The sequence below is a fragment of the Homalodisca vitripennis genome, chromosome 6 (genome assembly GCF_021130785.1).
Source record: "Homalodisca vitripennis isolate AUS2020 chromosome 6, UT_GWSS_2.1, whole genome shotgun sequence".
In the NCBI taxonomy this organism is placed as follows: Eukaryota; Metazoa; Arthropoda; class Insecta; order Hemiptera; family Cicadellidae; genus Homalodisca; species Homalodisca vitripennis.
This window is the reverse complement of record NC_060212.1, coordinates 105,895,379-105,918,458: the sequence shown is the minus strand read 5'-3', so window position 1 is coordinate 105,918,458 and position 23,080 is coordinate 105,895,379. Positions and strand designations below refer to the sequence as shown.

At 32.1% G+C, this 23,080-nt stretch overlaps 1 protein-coding gene across 4 annotated transcripts in view; it reads right to left on the bottom strand.

The window, feature by feature from the left end:
* The window catches only part of LOC124364673 (whirlin), a 322,655-nt gene that overhangs the window by 124,221 nt on the left and 175,354 nt on the right, over window positions 1–23,080 (bottom strand). For all 4 annotated transcript variants that reach the window (XM_046820333.1, XM_046820334.1, XM_046820335.1 and 1 more), the window contains exons 3-6: window positions 8,933–9,105; window positions 7,292–7,472; window positions 4,160–4,297; window positions 840–899 (exon numbers count right to left, since the gene is read on the bottom strand). In XM_046820333.1, coding sequence (XP_046676289.1) covers window positions 840–899; window positions 4,160–4,297; window positions 7,292–7,472; window positions 8,933–9,105 — 552 coding nt within the window. The remainder of the gene's footprint in view (window positions 1–839; window positions 900–4,159; window positions 4,298–7,291; window positions 7,473–8,932; window positions 9,106–23,080) is intronic.

Here is a 23,080-nt window from a genome sequence, read left to right as displayed (position 1 = left end):
TTTTTAAAAATTAATAAGTAAGCTATGCAATATTCAAAGTATTAAAAATACTTATTATGCAGGGCGAAAAATCACTTGTTTTTCAAAATCGGAAATAAATAATGGTTTTAAATCATGGTTCCTACCGTTACTTGAAGTTTTATTATTTTGAAATTTTTCCCAAAATGGCGGTAGTTTGAAGGACACAATGTAGAAAGCAAAATATTAAAAAGGAAACTTTCTAAATGTAAACTTTCTAAACTGAAACAACTAAGGTATGTATTGATTTCAATTGAATAAGTAAAGTTAAAAAAAGATTCATAGTTATTTCCACCCTGCGTCTCTTCATGAAGCAAGATTTTTCGATTTGTCAGAAGTAACTTATATATTTATAGATTTCTAAAATTTGCCTTTTCTTCATCATATAATAAAATTTCAAATTGTGAATTATATATTATTTTTGTTTAAACTGTGTAACCTTAAGTATTTATGAAATAATTTTCTTTCCTCAGATTTATTCTATTATAAATCTACTTACTTTTTAAATAGTTTATTTTATTTTTTTATCCAGATGAAAAATTAATATTATTCCCTTGGTTTTAGTATTGTAACAGGCTTTAAATCACGCCAGGACGTTTAAGATTTTGAAAGGTATTTTGAAGTTTTGTATTGGTCGACCTGGAACAGTGCTGGGTGAGCAGTGTTGCCAACATTCAGCCAAGTAGGGTGCCCTGAGACGCCAGAGAAGATGCCAGCCATGTGTAAGAGAGAGCAAGAGAGACAGAGTGAGCAAGGGTGAACGTGCAGGTCCGGAACCGGATGCAAGAATACGACAGAGAAAGAGACAGAGAGGGACTCACCGACTCGTGGTGCATGTTGGGTAATAGATGGTTCGCATCGTAGCCGCCTCCTCCTTTCCGCTGAAACAAAGTTTACACAATTCTAGTTAATAAAGTTAAAAAATTGTAGGAAACTAAGTTTTAAACATAAAGTGTAGTTTTAAGTTTTGGTCATAGTGACTAAAAAAAACATCAACTGTTGTGAATTGTGTCACAATCACGCTCTTTACTACGCAATTAACAGACTGAATAATATATGTTACTTTAATATTTTTAAATTTCATAAGAAACTTGAAACGAGTTAATAATTATTACACATTTGTAGTTATACTACAAACTTCTCGTTCATTGTTTCCGTATTATTACTAGTAACCAAACTAATGTAACAATAACATTTACTACTTATAATATTTTCCTTCTACTCTTAAATTGCTAGTTTCCACTGTAAGTTATAGTTTTAACGCTAAATCATTGTACAAGTCCAATCTGATAAATGTATGACGGTACAACGGTTGCAGCTATAAAAACAAATAAAACGCATCCTCCTAACCACATTCAGGGAGTCAATTAAAAGTAGTTTAATCGTATTTTGTGTTCACTATGTGCCGAACTTGAGATTTCAGGGCTTTACAAATGAACGATTATGTTATAAATGGTTTATTATAAATTGTTTAACTATTTTTAACAGTTAAGAGTCTCCCTCCAGATGTCATATCACATAAACATACTTGTTAGTTTCCAACCCCATTTGAAAAATTACAAATGAATGTAACTAAAAAACTGTAAAAGGAGGGAATTGTCATGAAGTACCTCAACTTAAAACGTCTTTGAAACATATTTTCCATCGAAAGCATGTGTTTTATTGAGGAGATAATGAATCCCGTGTTAGTACTGATAGTTAAAACATTACTAATATTAAAGCTAAACATTATAATGTGTTATAAAAAGTAAATTTTTGAAAGGAAAATACACTGATTCAATTCTAAACGTAATTTGGGAAGGAATTAGACCACATTATTGAAATATAAATAAATAAACTAAAAAAAATTGGCTATTGAATCATTTTATACAAGATTTGAAAGATTAAAATTATTAGTTTTGTGATTAACGTTAGAGATTGAAATGATGTTATTTACGGAACAAATAATTTATTTGTTTATTTTCCCTGGAAACCATTCTATAAAAATATATTTTTCTTAAAGTTTCTTTTCCCAATTGTAACAAATTATAAAGTGAATATGCACGAATGTTTATTTGGTTATATATTTTACGTAGTTGTGGTATTCTATTTAAAATTAAGAACATGACAAATTATGAATTACACTTGTTCATTGCTTTTTTTTAATGAAGTAAACTTTCTATTTTAGTCGTGCGTGTACAGCGATTAAAGTAAATCGAATTTTGTCTAATATAAATTCATAATAATATAGTTTATTTTGCAGTTTAACATAAAAATAAACATAACATTAGGGGGATCCAATGGTATTTTTGGAGATCTCCTGTTAACAAAAATATTTGTAAAAATAGATACATTATCTTTTGTGCTGGATTTTTAGATACTTATAGACATATATGCAGTCTACATAGGCTACTAGCACTGATTGTTTTAGTTACACGTGGCGGTCGAACACTGAAGTGAGAGGCTCGAACAGCTAAGGCGGAAATATTTGAACGGCAACCATATAAGCTCAGCCCTTTCGTCCTTCGGCCCTGTAACTAAAGTAATCCCTTCCATGACCTTAACGCAACTCCCTAATAATGATTTATCTCCTGTATAAATAATACAATAAAAGAGCTAATAGCATAATACTGAATGTCATAGTAGGCAATTCCTAAATAGCATCTCTACAACTTGAGATGCGGTTATTGGCGTATTCGAATACATCCGTCACTACAACCAGTTCAGTGGCGTTGAAAAGGCAAATGAATTAGATCTCTAAAGTAAACATATAAAGTCTGATTGTGAACAGCTGTGATAACATGTATGAACCCACAAAACACTATAGAAAATGTTTCTATTAGTTATACAAATTTTGGTGATTGATATTAAACCATAAAAGGTACTATTGCATCCGTGTGGAAGTTGTTCAAAACACCTGCATTTAGTTCATTATCTACTTTAATATAACCCATATAATCCCAGTATTTTATGATATATTAACAGCACAGACGCTAGACACATTAGCTAGACTAGCTGTCTGTTCTAAAAAGAATTTAGCGGGCAGAAATGAGTAGGCGGAAAAGTGTAAAATGGGAAAAACAGAACAAAAGAAATGTTACCCCGTTAACAGTATTTACTGCAGAATTTCGTAGCATTATAGTGTGATATTTCAGTAGCTAGACACAATAAGGAAGAGAAGGGCCTTAAATTAGTAAAGTAATTAGTTGTTTTTTTATTAATCTCAAACTTTTAGTATTGTATTATTTTAATATTTATATAGTATTCACTTAACAAGAAAAACTACAGAGTGTTTATACAATCTATATCTAACCTAACTAAACTATGTCTTTAAAATTAGACATCTCAGATGATTCTAATCCTAAACAGAACGACGTAAAATGTTTTTAGGCATATCATTGTTCTTGGGGTAAAACTCGACATGTTTTCACTACAATCATCTCGTCGAGTTTTACCCCAAGAACAATGATATACCTAAAAACATTTTACGTCGTTCTGTTTAGGATTAGAATCATCTGAGATGTCTAATTTTAAAGACATAGTTTAGTTAGGTTAGATATAGATTGTATAAACACTCTGTAGTTTTTCTTGTTAAGTGAATACTATATAAATATTAAAATAATACAATACTAAAAGTTTGAGATTAATAAAAAAAAAACAAATAAATGTTTAAAACTTAAGTTACGAATAAGAAAACCGTAAACATTAAAAAGCATTTTGAAGCTTTAATACTATTAAGCATATTTAAAAAAATGAAATACTCCCAGAATTATGCACAAATAATATTATAGACGTATTTGAGACATGTTTTGCTCTTATGGGCTAAAACTAAGATGCCTACCAGAACACTTCGAGTTAAATATTATGTTTCATACTTATTCAAAACTATTTAAACCACATCAAAGAAAACACCGAGAAATATGGCTGGAATACGGTTTACACTATCATCCTACGTTCAGATCTATAAATTATCATCTGTATACAGCAAAACACTGATTCCCGGCCCTAAGTACTGACCTCAGGGAGCTTTCTAGATTCCCATTGGCTTCGATTTAAACCATGAAGCAAAATAACTTTTTTGTTCTAAATAACTGAATTTTTCTAATAGAACGCAATTTTTCAAGGAATAAATTTAGTCTCCATGGATGTGCTAAGTACTTACTCTAGTATGGCTGGAATGCCTGGAGTCCATCATGTGCTGGAGCCGCTGGCCTTCAGATTCTCTCCGGTAGACCAATTCGTCAAACCTCCCTCGGTCCTCTGGCATTACCACTTCCCGCAGCTCCGTCAACAGCGTGTACTGCAACCAAACCACCTCACCTTGTCATACCTATTATTTTGTTTAACTTAAGGGTATTATAAAACTCTTAAATATTATGAAATGCAGTATTTTAAGTATACTGCCAAGAACGTAGCTAGGAAAAAACATGTAATTTTTCGGGAGGGGTCCAAAAAACCCGTAGTGGACAGAGAGTAAGGCCCCGTATTGTTCCATAAAAAGTTTTTGACCCATTTCTTTGTTGAGAACGATCTTTTAACAGTACATGCCAGGAATACTGGATGATTTAAATAATAATAATAGTTTGTAAATAAATAATTTAAAAAATAGAAAATTGGGGTTGGGGGTCCGGACCCTTTGGACACCCTTGTTGGTTACATCTCTGTATACTGCATATAATTTGAAATGTAAAAAACAACGTTTTGTTTATGAAGTAGTGAGTAAAATTCGCGTGAAGTAATTGTTTGGTAATAAAGACTACTAAAGTTACCTATAACAAATGCAATTTACTGCTCTTTTACAGAACACAGGAATATGGCAAATTTTCCTATATAAGAGTAGTATATTGTCTACGAGTTGAGAACCAAATTGAATGGTATAATCAAACAATTTGAGTTTTCTTGAAATCGTAGTTATTTCTTCGGTCGAAATGATTATAGGTTATCGAAAGGGTTTACAATATGAAACTATATTGTTCTTAGCTTTAGAATTAAAACGACCGTCAGACGCGTAAATAAGAATTATATAAACGCCAGACTACAAGATAAAGAGGTTAAAGTCACTGCTTTCAGCCAACTAATTGGTAAGAATATGCTTAGCTGAAGCTGTTATAAGTTATATTTACGTATATGATAGTTAGGTTTAAGTGTTATAAGCTCAGAAAAAGATCTAAAGAAATATCGTTTTCTTTTGTCAACCCTTTGGTACCCTCCTATTTGGAAACCACCAATACTAGTGTGGCTTACGATTGATGTCCACTAAGGTACTAGTTTAAACATATTCAACGTATACGGAAACACCACGAAGGGGACTAGTTTTTAAACATATTCAACGTATACGGAAACACCACGAAGGGACTAGTTTAAACATGTTCAACGTTTACGGAAACGACGGACGAAGGAACTAGTTTAAATATATTCAACGTATACGGAAACGCCACGAAGGAACTAATTTAAACCATGTTCAACGTTTACGTAAACGCCACGAAGGAACTAGTTTAAATATATTCAACGTTTACGGAAACGCCACGAAGGAACTAGTTTAAATATATTCATCGTATACGGAAACGCCACGAAAGAAACTAATTTAAACATGTTCAACGTTTACGGAAACGCCACGAAGGAACTAGTTTAAACATGTTCAACGTTTACGGAAACGCCACGAAGGAACTAGTTTAAATATATTCAACGTATACGGATCACCACTAAGGTACTGTATACTATAGACGGTTATTCAAAGAATAAACTAAACTTGAACCAATGTTAACCATTGTTGTTCTTATTAACTTTAAACTTTGTCTCTGAAAAAATGTTTACCAAAACTGAAGTCAGATGAGCCCGTAAGTGACAGTGGGGATGATGGCGGGAAACATTTTCCAAGCAATCACGCGGAAAATTGCCACTCAACGTTATCGTTCAATCAGGCAAAGGGTGAGATCTCGGGGGCTCGTCACGCTGAGCCCTCCAGTCTGGTGTTCAGTTGAAATTAGATTTTTATTTGAATTTCGTTAATATTAAGATAGTCTTATAAAAAAAAAAATAAATAAGAACATCTCAAAAGATAGATGTTTACAAAATAAATGGTAGAAACAGGCCTACTGCCGGGTGAACAAACACAAACCATTACAAGTTTTCTAACAAGTAAAATAAAACAAAGACAAGGAAGTTTGTGGAATTTAGTACGAAATCGCTGTTTAGGGATATTGCCAAGGTCGACAAAAATATTTTGTCTAGCTGTCTTGCTAAAAAATCTAAATTGTTTAATTAATAAGTAATCAATCCCAAGTGTCTACCTCGATGAAACCGAAATTAATCTTTTCATTATTACATAATAATTAAAGGGCATAAGTTTGGAAATTGGAAGAATTTTTCTTAATTTAAAAATAAATCATCAGTTTTAGAGATAAAGAATAGGTTAAATAGATGTACGTTCGCTTAGATATACATTGAGCTATGATAAGATAATATCATATTATGTTGGGTTTTCCGGTTGACGGCGTTGTATCGGTGTGTAATAGAACAATAGTTCTGTTATACATCGATGCGGTGTTGTCAGATTTTCGAGCGGTGGTGTGTCATTCAGTGCTGTACTTCATCAGCCCTTCCTTTAATGTTTATCAGGTTATCACACTAAAATTAATTATGTTGGTTTAAAATAATTGTCTACCACAAAGTTATATTTTTTCGTAGTCACTTGTAATTAATTTGAGAGGTAACTGATTCATTATTAACTTTCGTCTTGATTTTACAAACTACCATTTACTACTTAGACAGTTATGCCTCCAAACAGGCTCAGCCTTGTAGGATGTAATTTTCCGTTTATTCTGTCTTTCTTTTGGAATAGCAATATTTTCTAATACCTAGTAAATGTTTATAATATAAAATATTTGTAGGGTAATATTGTAAAATGTTTGTAAATGTAAATTTTATTGTTGTTTATAAATAAATAATAAATAAATAGAAGATTAAAATTGATATTTCTGTTGTAGAATTTATCATGGATTAGCAGTTTCTATTTTGGAAGTGCCTTTAAGTCAAATCAGGAGGATTGGCTGCGAGTCCAATGATAAAAATTATTTGTCCATTTTTCAACATTATTCTTATGCCCTAAAGAAAATTTATAACTTTTGAAATAACCGTTATTAATCATTTTCTTAATAGGAATCCAATTTAAAAATTTAATCGAAAGCAATCTGTATTCTTTTGAATGAAATTTTATCTGAATCTGGTTTGCCTTTCACAAAATCCCTAATTTCTTAGAGGCTTCTACAAAATCCTGCAACGTAATATTTGTCACCTTTTCTGGCGTGTTGAGGAGCTCGAGCAACACGGCGACGAAGGCCTCTATGGTCATCTGCCTGGCGGAGTACTCGTCCAGGTAGTAAGTGAGCGTGTTGAACTCGCTCTTCTTCAGGACGACTCTGGCCTTCTCGTCCACCATCTGGAGAGCGGCGGACCTGGAGGCGTGGACTCTCCTCCTGAGGCAGAGAACACGTGCAGTGCTCGGGACGGATTTTTTGGGGGAAACGAGGATACAATGATGAAAATAACTAAGAAGGAAAATTAAGACGTAAGCGTAAAATGGAAATGAACATGTGGAAGAGGTGAATTGATTATAAAAAGAAAACCCACACAAATATTTTAATTTACAGTCACTTAGGGTTTTAACTGAAAAGCAACGATTCAAAAACGTGTATGCCACGCGCAAACACTTTTTAAATATTTCTTTCGTATTTGTACCTGAAGATGGAATCAATGATTCCGAAATGTACATAGTAAGAAGAATAAAAGTTTAAAAGTGTTAAAAGTTTATTAGTATTATGTTATTCTATTATAAAACACTTCTCGAGGCTACATCTCTAACATGAACATAATAATTATTAGTTATTTAAATTCTTTAAACAATCATGATCATTTGTTACGTAGTGTGTCGTCTGAAGTGACATGTGTTAAAAAGGTATATAACTTAATTTTTTGTAGATTTCGGATATAAAAAAATACTTTTTGAAATGTTATTACGCGAAATTGATTGTAAATTTGAACGGTCACCAACTTGAAACATCATTTATATATGAGTTATGAATAAATGAGGAATAACAACTAACTTTCAAAGTTATTGAACATTTGTAAACACGGTTACAATTTCTTGACTATTCTTCGTTAGGATATAAATAATCTAACCACAATGTTGAGTGCCATATTTTTAGAACTCTCGTGGGCTTAAAACGTGATTTACGGAAAAATCAAAATAACTTTACCACAGTAAACATTAAGATAGTTATCACATTTTATCGCGTATAATAGACATTGCTATATGTTCAATGTCAAGGAGGAGTAGGGACAACACCTCTCTAACAGGAGGAGTTTCGGGGTATGGAAATTGTGATTGGCAAAAGTGTAAAACATTTCTGGGAATAATTGTATGATGAAAGGAATGCAATGAGTTAAATTAATTTTACAAATTTTCACGTACAATCTTTCTTTTGCAATTGAAAATTCTAATTTAATACTAGCGGCAAAGTCACGTGTTCATCGAAACTAAATTTTGTTCTAACTACAAATTAAACCTTCTTTAGGCTACAACTTGTGTTGTGATAAAATAATAATGTATTTTTTAAGTATATTTACATACTTTAAATATTTTAAAATTATTACTACAGAATCCAATGATTATATTTATACATCTCTGTGTAGAGTACTTAAATACTGGCTCTTTGTAATTGTTTTTTGTGGCTAAGTTGTTTATTTAATCTACAACTTAGTAACCAAATTCTTTATAAAATACTCTCATGTATTGTTCTTTAATAACACTCTCCTGTTATATACTTTTATACAATATTTTATAACATTTTCGTAGCGCCTGTTATGTCCGATTGGAATCATACTTAAATACACGGTCGTAATGAGAGTTTAGCTTCAGATGACGTTGGTCACTCACCCCTGAGGCGTCTCCCAAGGGTCGGAGTCGTAGGCGGTGCAAGAGTGCGGTACCTTCCCCACGTCACGAACAGTCAAGGTCATACGCTTGTGGAACTTGAGCTGGTTCACGGCCTCGTCATGGGTGACGTCTAGGAAAGACTGCCCGTTAACTTCCAGGATCTGGTCACCGATCTGAAACCGACAATAGGAATGTTGAGCTTGTTTAAGAATTAAATGGGACTTTTGAAATTCGAGGTGGTTCGCGGCCTTATCTTGGCGAACGTACAGCAATGATTGGTGGTTCAATTTCATCAATTCCAGGAGATGATCACCGATCTGAAACTGTCAACAGAAAATATGAGCTTGTTCAAGCATTGAATAGTACTTTAGAAATGTGAGGTGGTTGACGGCTTTATCAAGGGTAACGAACAGCAATGACTGGTCATTCGCTTCCAGGAGATTATCACCGATCTGAAACTGACAACAGAAAATATGAGCTTGTTCAAGAATTTAATAGTACTTTAGACATTTGAGGTGGTTGATGGCTTTATCAAGGGTAACGAACAGCAAAGACTGGTCATTCGCTTCCAGGAGCTGATTACTGATCTGAAACTGTCAACAGAAAATATGAGATTGTTAAGGGATTGATATATGTCTTTAATTACAGTGTGTAACTACTACATTTAACATAGTGACATCCTTAATTTCATACATAGTATGAGACTCCTTTGTATTAAGTAAGTAGGGCACGAAGTGTGATCAGAATAATATATTGGACAGCATATTTTCAGTATACATGTAATAAATGCACTCTACGTATAGAAAATCGCGCACTTATTTTTATCTCACTCACTTATAAGTTATGTTATTTTTAATAAAATTCATTCTTAGATGTCTGTGGTTGTCGCACATTACACTGTTTTTTCTTAATTCTAGAACTAATGTATACCTGACATTTATACTTGACCTAGATGACATTTATACTTCTCATCTTTAGGACAATAATTTAAAATACATTAGGTAACTACATGACATCGCCAAATAAGATCCCTTACAGCCCAAAACCACCCCCAGTTCCAAATTTCATAAATATATGTGTGTGTGCTATGTAACCATATGAACAATGTCCCTCAGAAAAAATTAAGTTGGAATTTTATTTAAAAATTCATCTTTTAAATATGTTAGCAAAATTGATTTGCCAGCTTGGTACGCAATTCTGTTTCTAAATAGCGGCAGCGTTCAATAAAGAAATCACAACTCCGTTTTTTATTAACTTAGGGAAAACGTTAAAGTTGTTTTGGTGTTTTCATAAAAACCTTTTTTTATTGTTTTTGTTTACGAACGGATTTCGAGATGCCGATTATATGTAAATAACATAAGACATTTTTTACCAGAAAGAAATGGTTAAAACAATTCTAAAAAAAATTTTAACTTACTAAAAAATTGTGTTATATTTCGGCTTGTAACCAACATGACATACAATACTAAAAAAAAACATATTTCAAGATTTCCGTATGAAATTTTTTATAAAAAATTCATTCCAACATGTAGGCCTAACAATTTTAAATAATTTAAATAATCTCAGTATTTATAATTTTATTTGTTTCTTTATATATATTCTAATTAACCTCGAAAAGGACATACTTGCAGCTAACGACTAGTTATACTTACACCATGTTCAAAACATTATTTGAACAAATAAATTTTATAACAGAATTTTGATCAAAGTAATACCTGGAAAAATAACGGATGGTTTCCACTTTTCACTAATCAAGAAACATTATTATGGAATAAGAGTATTTGAATTTCAATAAATACATTTTTAAACTGATGCAGATCAAAATAAACCACACACGTCTTCTTTATTACGTCATAGGTAAAACGTAAAGTTTACTTAATTTATTTATATATTGCGTTACACCGCTCATAAATGTACCGATTATAACATCGGATTTGTTGGATTCGTCGCTACTGTGAATAAGAATAACTATTAAAATATAATAAAAGTTCACGGAAAAATTAAATAAGTAGAAAAAATAAAAAAGTTATTTAATAATATAGATCTAAAGAGCCTGTTAAAAAGCACTTGAGTTGACTGCATGTTAATAGCCTGTCAATTGTGTTGCTTTATCTTTGGTTTATGATAATACAACCATATATTTAATTAATTTAACAATTATTTTCAATTTTTTTACATTTATACTCTTGAAAGCATACAGTATGCTTGACAGTAACAACACTTCTTATTTCAACATCTTCTGCAACCACTGTTGAGCACACAGTAAAAAATATCTAGGTAAGAAAATAAAAGTTTTAGTAAAAATACATTATTTTAGCAAATATTAAGTTAGCAGTGTGTTAAGTATGCAAGTATTAAGTTAAGTCACTAATGTACTGCAGATATTGAAGACAAAGGTAGTATCTAACATTTACTATAAATTTAATGACTGTGGCAAAACCAACTCTGGCACAATAACCAGAATAAATTACAATGGGCATAAATATACGTTTTGGCATATTTTCATGATCGTACCAACAAATAAACTCAACGTTGGCTTCTGAAATATAATTAACTTGAAACAGAAGTGCTCATACACGTGACAAGCCTACGAAATTGCGTACGGAGCCGTGGTTAACTACTAGTTTGATTATAAAAATTAAATAAATTGGAGAATAAAAGCTGTGAAAAATATTATAGGATAAGTAAAACTGACAATGATCACATTGCAAATACAGCAATCCCAATGCCCTGCAGTAAAAAATTGAATGGAAGAAATAACTTATTTTCAAGATGTTCAGAGAGAGTTCGAAAGTTTCTGAGAAAGCCGACGAGGCCCAGTGAGTGAAACATCTATGGATAGTGAAGGAAACAGGATTTTTCCGATCATTTTGCACATCGGTTCAGTGAAACAAGAAAACAGTTAAACCACTACGTTTCGATATCTGACAATCTGATCACCTTTCTTCAGGTAAAGAAATAAATACAATCTAAGTTAAAAAAAACAAATCTTTACTAAAGCGTTGTGGCACCCTAAGCAGGAATACAACGCTACCATGTTTGTTGTCAACATCACTAACACTAAAGACATGCAACATAATACAAAAACATAACAGATACATAAACACAATCATTAAAACAAAACTACGGAATACAAGTCCACAATGCGTCTTCCACCTCGTCAACTGACCACCTACGACTGACCATATGTACTAGCCATGCAATCGTGGACGGTTGGGCTAAAAACAATAATGTGCGGAAATACAATGGAAGGGTGAACAGGAATGAGTCCCTTTCGTTATTATTGGTTCATGCGGAGATGAACTCTTAAAACCATATTGTGACTCCGCATTGGTTATATTACAAATATCCGATCCGTTTAACTTTGGTTTTTCCCTCTTTAGTTCCATTTTTTAGAATGGCAACCAAAGCGGCCTAATCTCGACTGATGGTTTTGACCTGATGGTTTGTCTTGCCAATTTAATGTATGTTGCCTCAATTAATTTTTCCTTTGAAGAAATTGTTGTTACCGATGTATTATGTGGGGCTTCATCCCCATTCATATATGGTCTTCAGGACCAACAATGGTGTGCAATTTTGACTTTTCTGTTGGAAACCCTTTCTCGGTTTTTCTTTTTGTCTTTTACCTTACCGTTTAGTGTCTTTTTGTCTCGCCTATGTATTCCCTATTTGGTAGCTACATTTTATACTGTAAAACACAGTTTTTTGGAATCCTGTGTGCCATTTTTTTGGTTTTGTTTTTATTTACGAGACTTTGTCTATGATGTGGTTGGTGTGTTTTAAACGGCGGTTCTAATTGGTTTACTTTCATTCTGCTACCTACTCATCTAATTTCTCCGATAATCCCGGCACATAAGGATTTGACATAAAACGCAAATTTTATCACAATTCTGTGTTTCTGACTCAAGAATGATTCGTCTTGTTCGTTTGCACTTATTACTTACTAATTGAGGGTATCCATTGCCTTCTGAGATCCGATTCAAGTTTCTTAAATTCATCTTTTAGTCCAATCTTCATCTGAGCACAAGCTCTTTGCTCTATCAAGACGCAACGAGTAGTCTACTCCTTTCTTTGACAGATTTTTTGATGGTTGGATTGATAATTTAAATATTTTCCCCCTGTGGTGTTATCTTACGAAAAACAGTGTGTCTTAAAGGACATCCCTATCTCTTATAAACACACATCCAAAAAGGGGAAGCTTGTTTTGGGACATCCACTTCCATTGTGAGGCGGATGGAAGGAGAAATAGCTTATTAATGTGTTTAAAAAATTATTTAATTCAGATGTCTCCATTGAGAAAAAAAGGTATCATCCACATAGCCTTCCACCAAATCTTCGGTTTTGAACTGAGCTGAAGCCAAGCTTTTTCGCTCGATTCCTCCATAAAGATATTGGCGAAAATAAGGAGACAGTGGAGAACCATTGCGCATCCACCCCGCCCCTCATCTTGACGGTAAATTTTAAATTTTTTTACAAAATTTATTTTTTTTTTTTTTTTTATTTATTTTTAGGTTTAATTAATTTAAATTTAAATATATAAATGTAAAATTAATTTTTATTAGTTAAATAATTTTATATTATATAAATTTCTTTAATTAGTTTTTTGTTTTTTTTTTTTTTTCAAATAAATTTAAATTTTATTTTTAATAGTATTATTTTTTAATTTTATAATAATTATTTTATAAAATTATTTTTTTAAATTTTTTAAATTTAAATTTTTAATTTATTTTTAATTTTAATTATTAATATATTATTTAATTTATATTTAATTTTTAAATATATGAAATTTTTAAAAAATTTAAATATTATATTATTTAATAATTTTTTATTTATTTAAAATATTTTTGTGTATATATTTAAATTAATCTTATAATTTTATTTTATTTTAATTTTTTTTAATTTAAATTTAAATTTTATATTTTATTTTATACATATTTTTTATTTTAATATTTTTATAATTATAATAATTTATAAATTTTTATTTATTTTTTAATTTTAATTATATATTTATTAAAATATTAATAATAACCAGATTTTTAAATTATTATAATTATATATTTAATATAATTTTATAAACCCTCTTCGCATGTATAACTCAAAATAATTGTCATTTGAGTGCATATATCAAACATTTCCATAATTACTGGCACGGAAAGTTTAGTTCTAATCCTTTAATGTTTGTGTCTTCTTTGACACGTGATTTAATAATTCCTAAGTTTCTGGAACTGGTACAATTGTAAATATACTTTCGACTTCAAAACTTACCAGTTTGTCAGTTTCAGTCAACTTTAGGATTTTTGACTTCTCTACGAAATCCCTGGAGATTTTTTGATGAAGAGTCAAGTTTTTTCCTACCAATGGCGATAAGATGTCCAAGAGGACTTTAGACAATTCCCTGCAAAAGGGTGAATCACGGAGAAACTAATGATGGGCCGAAGAGGTTGGTAGGTTTTGTGGATTTTGGGAAGGCCAATACAGATGGTGGGATTTTTGAGTGGTGAGGAGTTAAATTTATGATCTAAATTTATTCTGTAAAAAAATTCTTATTATGTATTTCTTAAGGTGGTTTGCTATTTTTTTCTTTGCGTTCAAGATGAATCAGCAGAACGGGTCTTTATTAAAACTGTAATATTGCCCATTATTTAAAGTTTCCGCACTCTTTTCTTATACGCTACTGAGTCAAGTACACATAGCGTTGCCTTTGTCGGCAGGTAAGAATTTTGACCGGTGTCGACTTTTTTCCCAAGGATCGACCTGGCCCGTTTTACTGGCCTCGTAGTGTTACTGTTTTTCTTGTTTCATGAACGATGGCAAAATTCCGGAAAAATCCTGTTTCCTTCACAATCCTCCATCGTCAAAAATAACCTTTAAACAATGAAGCTATGGATACTTTTGATACCATGCAATATTGATAAACATTTGTAAACGTTTTTAGTTGACATTTAAAAATGCCTTTCTTCTTTGACCGTATTATATGAAATAGACATAAATATTCTACCTTACTGTCACTTGATATTTTTAAGGTACTTATTTAAACTTCCTTAGATTTTATGTAGCACTATCCAATAAATACACACACACACACACACACACACACACACACACATATATATATATATATATATATATATATATATATGCATTTTTTCCCCTTACTGTGTTGTTGATTTTGTATTTTAATTTGGGCATTTTGGTTGATTCATAGACCGATCGAAAATTATTTTTAAGGTAACCATCCATTCATATCTATTATTGCAGCTATCCAGCGAAACTTCTTATAATCAATAACATTATGCTCTCTATTCGGAGGCCGTTAAAGAGTATTTTATTTGGTGTTAAACACTATTTATTTTCTTATCTGCAGTTACTTCTTAGGCAATATATATTACCGCACTACACTTAAATATACTCATCCTTTTACATATTCCTAATTTAATAGTACGAAATGTCTGCCAAAATTAAGGTAAAATTTATATTTTTTTGACGATGAAAGGTTTGTGAAGGAAACAGGATTTTTTCTGGAAATTTTGCTACCGTTTAGTGATACAAAAAATCAGTAACACTACGGTTCGAGATCTGCAATCTGATCTTTTCATCGGGTAAATTACTAAGCTGACATATACTTTCAATCTAGGTTAAAAATATACAAATCATACCAGAGCGTTGTGATACACATAAGCCAGATTTTACAACCACAATGTTTTTTGTCAACATTACTAACTCTGAAACATGAACTTAATGAGAACAAAACAATTATTACTAAAACTGAAATACAGAATACAGTTCGCAATAGGTCTGCATTCGCCGACCAACCACCTACGTCTGGAGGTAAATATTTATATTACAGATAAATATTTATCTGAAGAAGATTTCAGATTGCAGATCTCGAAACGTAGTGTTACTGATTTCTTGTATAAGTGAACGGTGGAATATATCCGGAAAAAATCCTGTTCCCCATAATAATTACTATAAGACCAAGTAAAAATATTCACTAACGCTCAGCCAAATAACATGAAGTGACACGTACGGTCAAAAGAACTTGATCTTATCTATTTACCCCTAGTCGTATGTGGTTGGTCGGCGAATGCAGACATATTGTGACCTGAATTCTGTATTTCAGTTTTAATAATAAGGGGTTTTTTATTAAGTGCATGTTTTAGAGTTAGTTAAGTTGACACACAACATAGTGGTTGTGATTCCTGACTTATGCGTGACAGCGCTTTGGTATGATTTGTTTATTTTAACCTAGCTTTTAATTATGTGTTGGGCTAGTTATTTACTTGAAGAAGAAGAAATCAGATTGCAGATATCGAAACTAAGTGTTACTGAATTTTTTGTATCACTGAACTATGGGAAGTGGATGGAAGTTATTTTAACGTATTAAGAACCTTTCAAAGAATGTTATTGAATACAATGCCATTAAAAACACAATCGTGTAAAATATATTAGTTTCACATTATATTACGAGATCAAAAGGAATTGCCGCTTTCCACAATGTTTTAAATTTAATAATAACCGTGTGAATAAAGTGTAAAACATATTGACGAAGGCTCTGCACAGAAATGAATGTCGGTATCTGTGTATCGACATCTCTCTGACAAGCAATATATTTTAGGCTACGATAACGTGCGTACACATTTATCTCTGTCACATTGTTCTATAACAATCTCTACATATCAACTTTTAATCCAATATACAGTGTTTCGAGAGGGATTGACACAAATTCAAGAAATGAGTTGACACAAAAAAGTTAATATGAATATAATATGGCTTATCTCCCTTCGTTTAGCGACAGTGTGCTCATACGTGTCTTCTATTTGAAAAGTCACATGACAGTCATATAAAGGTAATCAAAGTGCCATTAACAAAAATGAAATAAATAAATGACTTTCCGTTTCAAAATAGCGTTTCTACAATATTTAAAAACTAAATATCTGGAAACCCATGAATCTATTAACAACTGAACGAGGAAAACATTTTATTTTAAATTTAACGACAGGTCCAATCCAATTTATTTTAAGGTATTAAAAACTGAAAGAGCCTGTACAGCAAACTAAAAAAGTTAAAGTTAAGTTAAGTAAGAAGCTGTTGGCTAACAAAAAAACTTGTTGGTTGTATGGAAAAATAAAACTTACTAGTAATATCAATGCTCTATTTTAAATTTATTTATAATAAAAACCACTTAGGTATAAGAATACACCATAAGAACGAATAAACAACCAACAACCAACCACCAACAACACGCTATAAACATATTTTCAATAAAAACACTATTCTTGCAACACTGAAATAATATAAGATAAAACAGTTTTCAAAATATTTAATTTTAATAAGTAAAATGCCACCGTTCTGAAAGGGTCTTTGTTTAATTTGTTGTTCTTGACTCTTTCATTAAACCCCTTTTATTCGAACTAACAATTTTTTTTTACGTTATAAACTAAAATAAAACCACATTTGGGCAAACAAAAACTACATTAAGCTATACGACACATGTTTATAAGATGTGTTATTTGTGTCTACTAGCATTTCCAGAATTTATTCCGCCCCCTCTTGATACCACTGCCCCCCATAGGTCTGTTACGTATTTAAAATACAATTTTCTTTATTTTTCCGCTGCTGATAAATGTTTCTTATTCATTCCAAGGCCCAACTGAACTATTTCAATGAAATTAACAGAAATTACGGAAATTATTCAATATAATTAATTTATAGAAAGTTCGCAGTATTACAATTTGTGTACAATCCCTAAAAATATCAAAGTTAGTGCTTCCTATTTCTTTTGCAATTGTATATTGTATATTAAAAGAAACGCTGCAGGTTTTCACTACACTAGAACATAAATACTTTGCCACCAATTATTATTCAAATGAATAGTTGAGCCAAAACCGAATCACTTACCTTGGTGGAATTTTTAAATGTCATTTCCGTGAGTTGTTTTGTACAACGTTAGTTATTAAATCTGAGAGATCGTGGGTGGTTCAGTGCGCGGGTGCGGGTGCGAGCGAGGGCGCCAATCCCAATCAACCACCCGTCAGCCCCACACTCCGTCCTTATTGTTATTCCAAACTGCCTGCGACCTTAATGAGACTATATTCACGAGGTCACACACCGGTGACCATCTCATTCAGATCAGCTGATGTATCGCCCTTAAAACTGCCTGCGACTTTAATGAGACTATATTCACGAGGTCACACACCGGTGACCATCTCATTCAGATCAGCTGATGTATCGCCCTTAAACTGCCAGCGACTTTAATGAGACTATATTCACGAGGTCACACACCGGCAACCATCTCATTCAGATCAGCTGATGTATCACCCTCAAACTGCCTGCCACCTTAATAAGACTATATTAACGAGGTCACACTCCGGCGACCAATACATTCAGGTCAGCTGATGTATCGCTCTTAAAACTGCCTGCGACCTAAACGAGACCTTAAAAATCATTAAAACAGCACTGTATTATGTAACAAACACTGATAGTACCCAAGTTAGAACAGTTTTACTCTAGGAGGCTAGAACCAATTTGCACTTTATACGCTCACAACCTGGGTTTCCTAGAAAACCACAGACACATTATTATCAAGAAAGAAATTAACATCAACCATATTACTTTGGTGTATGTCGAACTGGGAGGGTATAGAAAGGGTTAAATATATGATGTAATAATATTTTTCTCAAATCATATGACGATCGATTACTATCTTAGCGGAAATTTCTTTGTTGGTTTCAGAAGAATCAGGCTGTTGCTTATTCCATGCAAAGTAGTTTCCTGCTCCTGGAATATAATGCAATTCCAGACTCAGCATTAAAGTTGTTATTACTCGTATTTGGCTTGATGAGTTGTAATTAGCATAGATTAAGCATTAACATGATAACACGTTTAGTTACGTTCTGGAATTAAATGTTCCGTAATACCATTGAAGTGTTAAAATGTTGGGTCAATGCCAAAACTAATAACAGACTTTGCATTTTCAGTGTTAGACATTTGTAAACTTATCAAACATGTATATGATGTTTTAACCTTAAAAAGATACTATATAGTTTGTTGGTTATAAATTTACGGTAAAATACGTAAGAGATACTTGAGCTGCATTTAGACTTCTGCAAAACTGACCGACTTTTAAACCGATTTACTGCCAGGATTCCTGGAAGTTGGTCTAAACTGGTGAAGTATTCATTAAAATAAATGAGATACGTACTTTTGCATAGTACGTAAATCGTGAATAACATTAGAGGTTGTTAAGTTATACAAGAAGAGAAACGGGTTTAGGAAAGAAACAAAACTGAAACGTTGACCAATTTAATAAAACACCTCTACTGTAGAAATTTGAGGTCAGGTGTCATCCAAGGAGCGTGTCTGGGACATTTATTATTCCCGTAAATAAAGGAAAATAAAGGGAGCAAAGAAGCACGTCCCGGCTCCTATACATATTGCTGTCACCTTCACACTGTAGAATATTGTGCCTTACATTACGATGGCACATTCTTTTTAGTATTTGCATATTTTATTTATTTGGTTGTATTTGTTTGAATAAACCCCAAAATAGAATGATAGTTCCGAATAGATTTAGTGGAAAGAATACAGAAGTGTGATTTTTATATCATCATTAAAATAAGTATGTAAAAAGCATCTTAGCCAAATACTGAATCATAAATATAAGTAAAGCCGTGTTTGAAATATTTAGGCTTAAAATTTAAATAGTAAAATAATTCTTTAAATTTTCGTTATTTTGGCCCTAACAAGTTTTATTATTGGTCTATTTTCATACCTAACTATAACATAACCTAATTGAGATAAAATTATAAGTATTTTACTTAGTGTAATTATCACTTAATTATTTTGGGTTTTAAGCTAGGTATTTTATATTGAGTAATTGAGTATGGTTTTTTTTTTGTATGACTTTAGAGCCATGCGGTATGGTTTGCCGTGGCATAAATAAAGTTTGAATGCAACTAACCTAACATCTTATACAAGCACGACTGTGTACCATTTTGTGAACGCTTATAACGTACAATGCTTCTTAAGCATTACAAAAGCTTTGTGGAGTGTAGATCCAAAGACTGAAATATTCTTGAAAGGTCTGAAGCTACCATGGACAAGCAGTTCTGGTGGTTGGCATCTTAACGGTCAATTGGATTATAAAGTGCATTCTAGATATATGGACCTATCATTTACCTAGATGTTCTATTGGTTTGGAGGTTCTCAAGAATAAGTTGAGATTGTGGAGATGTAATCTTCTAGAACTGGAATCACGGACTACCGTTAATCCAAGAGGATAGACCCTTTCAATGACCAAAGGCTTCTACAGCCTCGTCATCGGAACTCTGCACCAAGCCTGTTAATTTTTTGAATAGTAAAACAAATTAATAATCATATGCTCTCGGAAATATACGGGTGTGGTCGGAAGCTAGAAAAAAACTAGTTGATTTTTTGTCTGAAACCCATAAAGTCTAATGTAAAATATGGTGTAATTCGTAGATGCTTATTAGAGTCGTAAGCAAAAGCTACTAGGGCAGTATGTCAAAAGAGACTAAATGTTTCAAGGGTAAGGAGGGCTTCAGATGCCAGCTAGTTCAGAGAAATGGAGGAATTCTAGAATCTACTCGCACTGGCGCGGCGGTCCCAAAGGCTAGGTGGTGTCTATAGAATGGAGGCTTTGAAAGTTCAGGAGAAAGTTGAATTGATCAACCAGATCTTTTATGGATTACAAAGTAAATCTACAATAATCTTTTACCTAACTAACCAACTGTCTTTTGTTCTAAATATTTCATAGATAATTTATGTGCTTTCAATGTAAGTAAAAAAGATTATGTAATCTTAATAGATTTTAACCTAATAATGCCTCAAATGTTTAAAATTTTGGAAGATTACACAAACACTTTAAAATATACATAATAAAAATATATACTTGATACTGAATATATAAAAGCTATTATTATGAATTGACTTTTGCATAACTAACAAAACCAGCCAAACTTAGTAAGATTATTAAAAAATACGTTACATGAAGTTTAACAAAAGTATTGAAAGTAGCAATGCAACAAAATACAACTTTTACAATCTCACCTTTCTAATTTTCTTGAGATTTTAATTTCTATTGGTCTTCAATTAGGCAGAAGGGTATTTAATTAGTGTTGGAGGATCCCTACTAACATTTAATCTCATTCTAAATAATATTTTTACCTGACCTAAAGCTAAAATGTCTTGTTACTTACACTGAGTGTTACTAATCATTGAAAAAACCATTGGTAATAGACAGAAAGTTATTTTTAATTTTATTATAATTTATTTACATTTATTTTGTAATCCAACCATGACATCGTACGAAGCAATGTGATCGCTGTCGTTAAGAGCACTTTTACTAATTATTTTCTTCTACACTATTTAACTCATTTACCAAGCTAATCCGATCTAACATGCTTCAGTTTTAAACCATAATTGAAGTTTCCTGTTCACGTCCAGCCGAGTTAAAGCTATCAGAGTAAATACCTTAAGCCATTTAATCCTCGCCGTTAAGCCAACTTCAGTCAGTTAAACCAATCCTAATGAGTATTCCTCCTTATGACCAAAAGCCAATTTTGTTGGAAAATTTAAAATGTACTATTATCGTTATTAATGAATTCACAATGACCTTTGATATACTGAGTACATTTGGTTGTCATTGTAAAGTATCATATACAAGTTTTAAAGCTACTGAAGGCTTATTAAGTTAAAGACAGATATAAAATCTGGAAGTGTTCACTTCATGCAACGCCTAACAGTAAAGTCAGCCATGTCACTGATGCAAATAAATGTTAGCAATGAAATGAATGCCAGGTCAACGAACAGTTCAATACGGTATTACACATTTACCAGGCTAACTAAACGCTTGACCATGTTGGCTTTACACCGAACTACAATACATCATGTCCCGGTAGTCGACTCTCTATAGACTGATGTCTACCAGTTCATAGATTTAGATATCTCGTAATTAATGGAAGTGAGGTGTCAAAACAAATTTAGATCCTCCGAAAGTATCGTTTGTATAAATGGCCACACAGAAGGCCAGAAATAATTTTTCAACGGTGGAAGAGTCTGTACTAAACACTAAGCCAAAAAAGCTCACGGTACCTAATTTTATATAAACTAATGTGTTTTCAGGATACAACCCATTTGAAATTAATAAATAACTTTATTGTAATTGTAACATTTTCTTGTGTACGTTAATACACAATCAAACACAAACCGAGTTCACTTGCAAAATCATGAAGATGCTTTGATATTCTGATGGAAGATGATACTCCTTCTGTTTTAAAGGCATTATACTAGGATCAAGGAAACTATAGGAATCAATAAACTGCATATTATCGCACTACTACTAGTTCTAAGTTAAATTCCAAATTTTAGGACTCTTGGTCTTCATAAAATTACGTTAAAATTGATCAAAAATATTTGTGAGTAAGAAACAGACAAGAAAAGAAATTAACAACCACATTTTAACTATCGTACATAAGACTATCGTAACTGGCAAAAGACACACCGTTAAAAACTGAACGAATTTCGGCTTTACATAAAATTTCGTAGGTTTTCTATATGTATGAGTACTTCTAGTTCGAGTGAATAATATTTCCGACGCTAATTATGAGTTTGCCTTCTTCCCCCGATCATGAAAATATGTCAAAGAGTGCATATTTATTGTCATTTTAATTTACTCTGATGTTAGGTAGGATCTTAGTATTTTTTTGTTCCATAGCTGATTTTGAATCTTTCCTGATCAAGAAAAAAATATATACATAAACAGTTCTGAAAAGCTTACTTCTATCAAAAGGCAACTAATTTAGGTTTCATAACAGTCTTTATATGTAAAGTTAAAGTTAAATTACAGTGTCACTTTTATCTGCATTGCTAGCTGTTACCCGCTGCTTTACACGCAATTTAGAAGGCGATGCACGTGTATGACCACAGCTGGTTCGAGTGAATTTTATTTCCGACGCATATGTTGAGTTTGCCTCGTTGCCATGATGAGGATATGTCCAATGTTTATAATTATGGTCATTGTCTCTTAAAATTTATATAGTAGTTTTTTTATACTTTTAGAACGTTTAGAGCTGGAGATGGTACATGAGTTCAAAGGAACAGCCCAGTGAAATTTCATATGATTTTTTT